This window comes from Chelmon rostratus, chromosome 10, assembly GCF_017976325.1.
Source record: "Chelmon rostratus isolate fCheRos1 chromosome 10, fCheRos1.pri, whole genome shotgun sequence".
NCBI lineage: Eukaryota > Metazoa > Chordata > Actinopteri > Chaetodontiformes > Chaetodontidae > Chelmon > Chelmon rostratus.
The window spans coordinates 16,824,784-16,835,556 of record NC_055667.1 but is presented as its reverse complement, the minus strand read 5'-3'; the positions used below and the strand labels follow the sequence as shown (position 1 = coordinate 16,835,556).

The 10,773-nt window shown below is 44.0% G+C and overlaps 1 protein-coding gene across 2 annotated transcripts in view; it reads right to left on the bottom strand.

The window, feature by feature from the left end:
• Positions 1-306: 306 nt before the first annotated feature.
• plcg1 (phospholipase C, gamma 1) overlaps positions 307-10,773 on the bottom strand; it is a 39,919-nt gene continuing 29,452 nt past the window's right edge. The window contains exons 20-33 of one of the 2 annotated variants that reach the window (XM_041945433.1): positions 10,579-10,759; positions 10,421-10,498; positions 10,217-10,320; positions 9,902-9,995; positions 9,719-9,788; positions 8,170-8,333; positions 7,776-7,872; positions 7,395-7,619; positions 7,133-7,281; positions 6,144-6,258; positions 5,022-5,183; positions 4,841-4,929; positions 3,645-3,913; positions 307-3,552 (exon numbers count right to left, since the gene is read on the bottom strand). In XM_041945433.1, the coding sequence (XP_041801367.1) occupies positions 3,510-3,552; positions 3,645-3,913; positions 4,841-4,929; positions 5,022-5,183; positions 6,144-6,258; positions 7,133-7,281; positions 7,395-7,619; positions 7,776-7,872; positions 8,170-8,333; positions 9,719-9,788; positions 9,902-9,995; positions 10,217-10,320; positions 10,421-10,498; positions 10,579-10,759 (1,840 nt within the window). In that variant the 3' untranslated portion in view covers positions 307-3,509. Of the gene's footprint in view, positions 3,553-3,644; positions 3,914-4,546; positions 4,641-4,840; positions 4,930-5,021; positions 5,184-6,143; positions 6,259-7,132; positions 7,282-7,394; positions 7,620-7,775; positions 7,873-8,169; positions 8,334-9,718; positions 9,789-9,901; positions 9,996-10,216; positions 10,321-10,420; positions 10,499-10,578; positions 10,760-10,773 lie in introns of those variants that run through there. The other variant, XR_006007153.1, reaches the window with a different exon arrangement.

Genomic DNA, 10,773 nt, shown 5'->3' with positions numbered 1-10,773 from the left:
AAAGTCAGGGAATATTAACGCTTCCCTAAAGCCAACGGTGTCGTCTTAAAATGAAAAAATAGCAAATCTCCACAATTGAGAAGATGGGACTAAAAGGCACTTAGGTATTTTTTGCAACAGTTTAGTCAACCTGCTTTCAGACAAGACCGAAACTTTGGTATACTCTTCCTGTGGTTCAGCATCTGAAGCTAATGAAACCATTTTTTCCTGTTGCAATTACAGCGAACATTTCACAGAAAAATAAATGCACCCGATTGAATCACATTAAATCCCCTTTTGATGCAATGAAAACAAGACAAATTCGTATAAAGTAGTAAGTATTTTATTTACTTTTCAGGCTTGAATATGTTTCATATGAAAGGCAAAATTAAAATGAATACTTTTCCTCTCCATAGTTTAGGCACATTACAGAAAGGCGATTGTAAATGAGACCATCAGTAACAAAACGGACGAGATCGGAGGAAAAAGAAGAAGCGAAAATAAATGACACTTCAGGGCCGTGCACACCCACAGAGATGCTCTTAGTTATTGTGCTTGATTTGACCTCTTTACAGGTTGGGCGTTTACACTGTCCCATCATAACAGGTACAACAAAAGTGAACAGTAGAGTGATGGACATGTCTGTCAAACATGGTCCACAGATGCTCACACAGTGCTGAGAGGAGGTCCCATCAGTCAAAATAAGTGACCACGCCTTTGTGGGTGTGCCATGGCTGTGCAGGTGCTTTAAGCCCGGCAGAGGAGGTGAAAGATGTGGCTTTAATGTGATGTGTATACAGACGGAGGCACGTAGACAGTAGCAGACAGGTCAGCAATAAGAGTAATGCAGCATTGGAGGGAGAGCTCTCCACAAAGACCATTCATCGACCAAGAGATGGAGGAAAAAAAGTAACATGGGGGAGCTTTGGGATTAATATCGGGGTGCCAACACAACAAGATGCTAAAAAAATTTTTAGTTGCGACCACAAGTATTCACTCCTGTCCCTGCTTTTACCTTAACTTAAATCATACCATATGGCTTTAGGTGTGTCTCAGTGATCAAACACTGAGTGAGAATACTGAGTTTACATCATATAGTCATCACATACGAGCAGAAGAAAACACTGTTTCTGATACAAACCTGGAAAGATAACACCATCGGTTATATACGAGCTCCGACTGGGCTCACTGAAGGCCCAGACGGCAGACCCCTTCCCCTCCAGGCACCTTTGTCATCCATCAGCCACAGAAACACAGCGACAACAAAGTCTGAAGCTTCGACCTGATCCTCCCAAACACGCTCTGACACCACAAACACAGGAAATGATAACTCTGTGCACACTTCAGAGCATCGACATTTACCTCAAGAGAGGTCTTAATTACCAAGTGAGACAAGCGTTAACGAATAGACGCCAGGACGAGAGTCCAAAGCTGGGAATGATGAACTGTGGCGTGCACAGCGTCAGCCAGTTGTTCACAGAGTCTGCAATGTCATCACAAATAAATTCATGGGCAGTGACGATTTAACGGCATATCATGGCAGTGTAACTTAAAATCCTCGCTGGTTCCTGGGAAGCAGCTCGGTGCTGTGACAAAGCTCCCCAGGACGCCGCGGCAGCGTGAACACAGACGTTCCCTTATGTCTTTGTGGTGTACCAGCAGACAGAGTGCATGGCGTGTTTTCTTTACACTGGCAATGCAAACCTTCTCACTTGGTCACCGTCGGTCAACAATACTGAATTTCTTTTCAAACATGGGGAGCTCCTATTGTACACACGTTGACAAACAATGGTGGCTGCAGTAAAACACCTTTGTTTGGATCCGAAAAACCTCTTTGAGGAGACGCTGCTGGGACTAAAACCTTCTCAAAGATACTGAGTTAAAACATTGACTGTTTATATACTGACTGTAGCCACAGAGTTGTTGTTATGGGAGTAGTTGTACTCAGCTAATTAAAAACATTGAATTAAGGGGCCATAAATCCTAATAAAACTTGAAATGTAAGTAAAAACAACCAAATATTCAATCATTAATTACGGAAACACAGGACTGCAGAGTTAATCATGCATTACACTCATAAGTTCCATAATTACAGTGTGGTATGTTGACAAATTTGAAAGATAAACAAAGTTCCCCGTAAATCAAAACGTTTTCAATGTGCGGACATAATTGTGTCCCTCAAACCCCTTTGCTATTCTGAAAAATGATCATATTATCCAGCAGATTTAACAGTATCGTCATTTTAGGCGTAACCTTGCAGCCCTATGAATCATCCCTTGATTACTGTGCTGCCATTAAAATGGCCCACAAACCTGTCGGTAGATGATACAAGCAAAAATCCACGACGGGAACGCAATCATCATTCACACTCACCACACTACAACCTCCGATGGGTCGGCATGTATCCCTGGTCCTGCTAAATCACACAGTGTGGTGTCAGATCCCCGACAGACATGAACACTAAGACACGAGTTTGAATGTGTCAGACTGGCTTGTAAAGGCGCCTGCGACGCAGGACAATGGAATGATGTGCAGTTTTTAGGAATGTGAGTTAGAAATAATTTTTAAAAAGCCTGTGTGTGTGTATGCGAGTGTTTGTGTATGCAGACATAACACATGATGCTGCCTGCTCTCTCACTGCTCCCAACACAAACAGGCTATGACTTCTTCCTGATGCCTTCGGAAAAAAAAAACAACTCCAAAAAGAACGAAACATTCCTCCAGGTTTAGGGTGTGAGTTAGACTGGAGGCGCATCATTTCCTCCACAATGCAGAGAGGAGAGAGACATTAAAATAGCCGTAGAGAGCCCTCGTGTTTTACACATATACATAAAAAAAAATGTAAAGTCACATTATGAATGTTTAAAGGTTTAAATAATTATAATAATTAAAAACATGGAGACAGGAGCTCTTTGAGAGCAGGTCAGCCACTGCTGTTCTCTGGCCAACAGCACAGCAGGAATAAATACATATATTCATATACGCCAAATAGAGAAGAGCAAAGAAACTTAATGGGGAAACAGTTTCAAACTGACACCTTTTATAACTCTCTCTTTCCCTCGTCTTAGCCTCCAGACTACGCAGCTGTTGTGCACGCCTAAAACACACGAGAGGACAACCCGCCCCGCAAAACCACCGGTCCAGAGCTGGAACTTTTTCAGCCTGCTTTTTGTTCTCCTGTGAATGTCCGTTTCTTCTTCCTGTCTGCAGCGGTCAGCTTCCTCCACCCCCCTCCTCTTATGTCCGAGACCCTCCTTCGCGTCAGGCGAGTGGTGAGGAGGCTGGGCGGCAGGGAGGGGAGAGAGAGGGAGAGAGAGATGGAGAGAGAGAGAGGTGGGGGGGGGTTGGAGAATGGAGGGAGAGAGAGCTGCCTGAAATGTAGGCCAAAGCGGTGGTGGGCGTTTCCATGGAAACAGTGTTCACAGCAGTCAGTGACATCATCAGTACGGGGAGAGGCGACTGGGTGAGGAGGGGCAGGGTGGGAAGAGGGGGTGGGGGGGCAACAGAAATGCGTCCTGATTGGCTTGGACTTAGACACGGTTCTCTCCACCCACTCTGGTCCTCCGCAACATCCTGAGGTAAAGACAAAGACAGGGGGATGTCTGGAACCTTCTGCAGCTGCAAAACTCACTGCACTGTGAAAAACCAACACGCCACACCTTTACCTTCTGTTCTGTGGGTCCATGTGGTCCAGCAGTGCCTCCTGGGACACCCGGAGGTCATCTAGAGGCGACTGGTAGCGGGACTCGAAGGAGCCCTCCCTCCCCCTGTAGGCCATGGCCTGGGCCGGCGACTGGGGCAGAGGAGACATGTTGGAGGAAGTCGAAGACACTGAGCTCAAATCCCCCAATCGTTCCCGGCCTGCTTGGGCAGACGCCGACACTGGCGTGGCCCCGACTGCGAGGAGCGGGCTCAGAACCTCTCCGTTTACATCCTGAGAGAATGAGGAGAGAGATGATTCATATACCACAGTGTCAACTCCAGAGGCTGCTACCGTTCCACGTGCTCACAGTTTTAGAGTTAAATATAAGCTTATGATCGTTTCCAAAACAATAAATATACAGGCACATTTCAAAGGTAAATAGGCTGACATTTTCAGAAATACACCTATTCACCTTTTTTGTCGAGAGTTAGATGAGAAGATTAATACCACTCTCATGTCCGTATGGTACAACCCTGATTCCAAATTCCACAGGTTAACTGGCTCAGTGGTAACAGGTGATAATATCATGATTGGGTATGAAAGGAGCATCCTAGAAAGGCTCAGTCATTCACAAGCGAGGATGGAGCGAGGTTCAACACACCGTGAAACAATTGACGGTTTTGAAATCAGAGTTGTAAATATAATGATAGCCCCAGCAGCTGGTTAGCTTAGCGTGGCATTAAGACTGGAAATGAGGGGAAACAGCTAGCCTGACTTTGTCCAAAAATGACAAAAATCCACCGATGAGCATTTCTAGTTAGCACCTTATATCTGATTTGTTTAATTTAATCCGTACATACTAGTGTACGTACGGATTAAACAAGTATAAACAGACACCGACACTGCAGATTTACGTGTTCTTACATGTCAGATCATTTCCTGGATGGGCGCAGTACCTTCTTAGAAGTGTTGTTGTCACTGTGAGGTTCCCAGCAGAGACTCCAGGAAGTTACCACACCTAGTCAAGACGTGCAATGTGCATGTGCTCTAATTACAATACATAACTAACTACATATCAGGGATATGTTAGGACCACAAAAATTTGTCAGGCTGGGCAGCTTTTCTCTGCCATGTTTTTTGGTGCATGTTGTGTTTTGTTGATGGCGAAGACATCATGGAGCAGGTTTAAGAAAGGCTGAGTAAAGAACGGTGGCTCACCCTGCCTCTCACGATGTCCATGTGGACTAACAGAGATGCCAACTCCAGATCTTCATTGTAGCTGTTCTTCAGAGGTACTGACCGGTAACCTGGTGTCACACAACGACAAACAGCTTTTACTACAGCACTAATTTTTGGTCATTTCAGACAGCACATTACTGCACACATCATTACTGTGTACCTGTCTTGAGGCTGTGAATGGGGAATGTGGCCTGAGCCAGGAAGTTTTGGTCACTGAACATGTCAATTTCATAAACCACAAAGCGCAGGAAGGCAAAGGCAGAGTTGCACACTGTGAACTGGAATGGCTTTCGGGGCCACGTGGGGTTCAGACCGTTATCAGCTGGAGAAGACAAAAAAAAAAAAAAAGATGGAAAGAGAAAGGTTAGTAATGTATGATATGTATCCATTACCGCTGACATTATTGTCAAATTTTTAGCATAATTACACTACAACACGCGAAATAAAACATGTGTCTATTCAGGGAACGCATTCTGCCTAACTCATTGTCCCTTCTGCTGGAATAACCCGAGTACAGGCGAGACAAATAAAAGTACAAACAACAGGAAAACACAATATTTTTAGTTCCTGCCTTATAAAAGACTGTAAACATACGACTGGAAAAGGGTCAGAATCAGCTGTCCGTAGCAGCAAATTCCACAAGAAATCTGTTGATCTGATTATGAAAACATTTTTGTGTCACACTGATGGTAAAAGAGTCTCATTATGGTTGATGGTGAGAAAGTTCCAACTGTGGTGTAACAGGCTAAAACTACTTTACTTTATTGCTTTATTGAAAGATCAACATTCTACTGGGTGTGAACAAAGAAACTGGGTAGCAGAAGTAATGCTACCAGTGTACAATGACAATCTTTAAAAGAAAATACAGGTAGGGATGAGTGTAAATTTTAGGAAGAAAAAATATTCAGTACTGATATCATTTACTTATTCATTACAACAATTTTATAATTTTAAGTAAAAGTAGAAATACAATGGCATAGTGCTGTAGATTGCAAACTCAATCTGTATCATAAAGCCACCGAACAATTAAACTTGCTGCAATGTTTCTTCTTTGGTTAAAACCAGAGTATAAAACTTGTGCTAGAACTAAGTCCAACGTTTTCTCTTTGTATTCCCACACATGGCTTGGTTGTTTGTACACCTTCCTGTTTTTCTTGGACCAGACAGGAAATTACACAGGGGTAATGTATTCAGTAAACACTAACTACTCATTCCTTCGGTTTTGGCACACTATCGCTTCACTGTCAGACACACCTATTGTTAAAATTAGATCAGTACTCACCTTCTGAATCAGTTTTTTGCTTGCCACTGTCGTACTCTGCCCCGCACACCTCGATCTCGATCAGAGGGCAAACTATGCCGCGTCCGTGCTTGGGCAGGTGCCGGGCGCCCAAAACCTTCAGAAGAGAAGAAGAGGAATGAAGGTTACTCCTTTAGATCATCTCACCTCACTCAACACATAAATACAAAGAAAAAGTCTATGGAGTTACCACAGTCTGACACTGTATCCATAATCATGCTCCAAGTTTTTCAAATACAGTTCCCATAATATGGGGGCATTGGGTGATGTTTTGCCATTGATTCAGTTATTAGCCACAACTTGAATCCAGTATTTTTAGCCTATATTTGTTTACATTTCGGCAAATTTGAACCATTTAAAGCATGCCGAAGTAGCTCTTAGCAGTTCCTGTTTGTAATGTGTCCATGAATGTACAGACGACTGTGACTGGATCACTCTGACACTGAAGAAAACCTAAAAACAGGAAGATTCTCAGGCAAGTTCTGCAATTACAAGCAACATCTTTCTTCTATGATTTCTAAGCAGATTTATAGACGTTTATTCGTGATAGACATTGGAGATAATGATATACTTTGGAAGTGCAAGTCTCACTGAATCTAAAAATATGTGCATCGTGTCTGTGTTTTCGGATTTGGAGTAACGACTCGAAGAAAAACAGTTTGACACAAATTGCGGCAATCAGGAGGTAAGGGATTTGAAGTACCATAATTGGCCTCCATGAATTGTGTGTCACAGTAGCTGACCGTGTTGATAAATGGGCCAAATCAGTATGTCAATTATCATCTTATGTTGTTTGTTGTTCATTAAACACCAACATGCACCTGTTCCTTTCACCTCGTGCGATATCTTTGCCTCATGTCTCTCTTCAGGCTGCCACTTCAACGGTGTGGAGGCACACCTCATAGTTCTAAAACCTCCCCACTATGGTACCGCACATGCATACACACAGCCCAGCCCTCACTCTGCTGTACCTCTATCTCTAGAGTGACTTGTTCGAGGCCTCGTAACGTATGTCTGTCAAAGGGATCGAAGCTGTCGTCCCTCATGATGGGCGGCTGAAGGACGTAGCCGCTCCTTCCGTTCAGCATGAACAGAGCCTGGTTCATCTGCATGGGCTTGTCTGCAGGCGGAGAGGGGAGAGGAAGGTTAAAAAAAAAAAGGGAGGTGGGAAGAGTAAGACAACATGTCTTCGATGCTGTTTTAATCTGCTCCGATGAGAAGACAGACAGATACCTGCTGTCTGGAAGTTAAGCGCTACCAGCTGGGACCCACAAAGCCACATGGGCAGAGGGTCGTAGTTCGAGGAGTCTAGCCTCTGGCCTCTGGGGTAGATCCTGGACAGCTGCAGTCGATTGTACTGCAAGAACTTCTTCCCCTTGATCTTGTTGACGTACTTTTCTGCCTTGGTCTCGGGGAAAGATGACATGTCTCTGAAACATGCCCGCTCTGTGCCAATCTCTGAAGAAGACAGAGAGACAAGACAGACCTGACCTACCAGTCATGATACTGGACATGTGCCTATTTGTATTATGTCATAGGAATGCAATCAGTCACATCTCTGCTCCCGTGTGCAAACTGCATGTTCCCAGCCCAATAAGCGTGCATAATCCTTACTGTCTTCATCAAACGGCACGGGCCTACAGTAGATGACCAGGTCGGATAGTTCCAGTGCAATCTTCTTCCTCCTCTCCATCATCTTCCCCTCCTCCAGCTGGGCATAGGGACACAGAGTTTAAGTACAGCTGCACCAATAGTAACATCACTTTTCCGCTTGTATTTTCACAAAATTAAGTTTGACGCTAATGCTAGCCTGAAGTTTTTCCCTCCCCTTGACAACTGCTGCTGCCAGATGTGAATGTATGTAACTGCGTGAGTCTGCACAATGGCATTCCTGACACCCACCAAGTGTGCTCCTAAATATAGCTTATATAATATAGCTGGGTATTATAGGCATCATATATGAGTCCTGGCCTGGATTTTCCATCAGCCGTGTGATATGTGTACTCACCTTGGCTTCTGAGGTCATGGTGACCTCACGGATCTTGAACATCCATTCCTTGAGTTCTTCTTGGCTGTTGGCAGCGACGTCCAGCACTGGACCTGTCCGCATGGAGGCATTCGGGACCAGGGAGAAGACATGAGGCCTGCTGCCCTTCCCTTCAGGACGCACAACTGAAAAGAAAATTAAGAGACGGGTTAGAAAAAGGGTAGGAAGGACAAACACGGGTTTCCTTTCCCATTCAACCCTCCGAACCCTAAGCAGTTTCTGAGCATTTTTATCTCCTGTCACATTTCTACTCACATTTCTATTTTGACAGAGCCCAGATTTTGTGACCATATTTCTGCTGTAGGGATTGTAGAGTAAATCTGAGGCCAATATTACAATCCAGATTCCAAAAAGGTTGGGACGCTGTGTAAAATGTAAATAATAACTGAATGCAATCACTTGTAAACAAACTGTGTGTACTGGCAAAGCTTTTACAAATGATAAATGATGTAATATCTGTGGGGTTATTTTTTAGTTTGGAGGGTTTAACTCAAACAGTTTTTTTCCTGCCACTGACCAGAATGTATCAGCATCCAAAAAGTCAAAATGTGAAATTATTTTAAATAAACATACATAAATGACAATGACATCAAATATCAACAAAATAGTAAGAACACAAAAGTCTGGAGAAAGAAAGAAAAAAAAAAACAAATAGGAATAGTGGCAGCTATGGAGAGACAATATTATTGAGAACACATGACGACTGGTCTGTGCTTCTCTCACTGCCGGGTTTGGCCACAGAGTTATTTCAATTCATAAACAAACAATGAACTCATGAAAAGAAAAGCCAAATATATCTGGAAACTAATAGACGCTTTCTCTGTGTTTAAACCTCTAAGTCGGCTGTAATCTGATTGGACGTGCTTTAGAAAAGGTCAGAGGGGAACAGGGTCAAAAAGTTCAGATAATTTGAACTTTGAGCACAGCGGCAAGGGGTAAGAGCCAAGTGATGTGCAACACAAACAGCAGCACTGCCTCAACGTTTAGCGTCATCACCTTCTCCATTCAAAAACAAGGACAACTGGTGCAATTCTGCCACGGGTCGTGTGAAGGAAGCCTTAAAACAGAGCATTAACAAAGATTCAGTTGGAGGTTTCCTATGCTACCACTAGATGGAGCCTAAGAGCCACCCAAAGGCAGAGACACAGGCTCAGGTATTAACTGTTTAGCAGAGGCCACAACAATGCATGACAGCATGTGCCAACACTAATGGCTGTGTATTGACTGGACTGGAGGATGTCAATAAAATACCAGATACAGAGCTGCGAGAAAAACAAGAGTAATAATACAACCAAATATGGAAGAATTCATAATAGAAAAGCTGATAATGAACAAAAATGACAGTAAAGGAAGCGGTGACTATGTCCTTTTGCAATTAAAAACAAAGAGGGCAGAGATTATGTGTGCGTGCATATGACAGCCAGAGAAGGAGGTTGCCCTGTGGCAAGGTGACTGCCTGCTCTGCAGCCCTGCGGCACAAAGTCCAACAGGAAGTGGAGGGGCCACTCACCAATCTGACAGGAAGACACATCCACACTTCCTCTCAGCAGATCTCCCAGAGGGCTGTTCTCTGTCATCTCCTGCTTGACACAGAAGAGGAGAATTAGGAAAGGAGTTGACACCCATTCTGAAGCCATAGTCCACATTGCATATGCATCTCTATTAAAACACAGTTTGTGGGTTTGATCCTCACAGTTCTGTCAGGCTCCGCCGCTGACGGACTGATCTCCTCCACATAGTTAGCAGGAAACCACAGCTGCTTCTTCCCTCCACAGTCACCTTTCCACCTGAGAGAAAAAGAAATTGGAAAAATATGTGTTGAGAAGAGATGTGGTGGGGATGTGGTTTTGTAAATATTTATCATGTGGCGTTAAACTGATGCCGACACTGGGTCGATATTCTAACATAGTCCTCCTGTCATAAGTCTGTTTGGACCGACACAAATAGGATTTGTCCAAATGGATAATTAAGAGCTACTTCCTGAATGAATGTTACACAGGTCACTCACCATCCTCCTTCCTGTTTGTCTACATTAGAGATAATAGCGTTCTTTGTGAAGGAGAGCTCATCGTCTCGCTGGGCTTTGTACTCGTACATGGCTCTCACCGTGCACTGCAAAGACAAGACAGAAGATTATGGCCTGCATGTTCACTGTCTTCACTATATTTCAGGTCCAACGGTGCAGAAATTAACTACATGTGAACTCACTCACCTTAAATGTTGGCATCTGGTTGGCCTCCACGTAAAAGCCTGGATTCCTGCCCTCGTACAGTGACCCATAGTCTGGCTCCTATTGGCACAGAGTGTGTGTTAATAAGCCTTTTCACTAGGCTGCAGGGGATTTTACAACAACAGTACAGTGGTACTCACAGCAGTGCCTATCTTCTCCAGTGTGTCCTCATTGATGGGATAACGCAGTTTCATTTTGCGGTACAGAGGGTGCTTCTCATAGTAGCTGATGAGATCTACTAGGCTGTCAAACTCTGAGGTGCCCAGTACGACGGTCTGACCCTCCTGCTGCACACGACAGTGCTTTATCTTTCCCTCGGCCCTGTGAAGAGACCA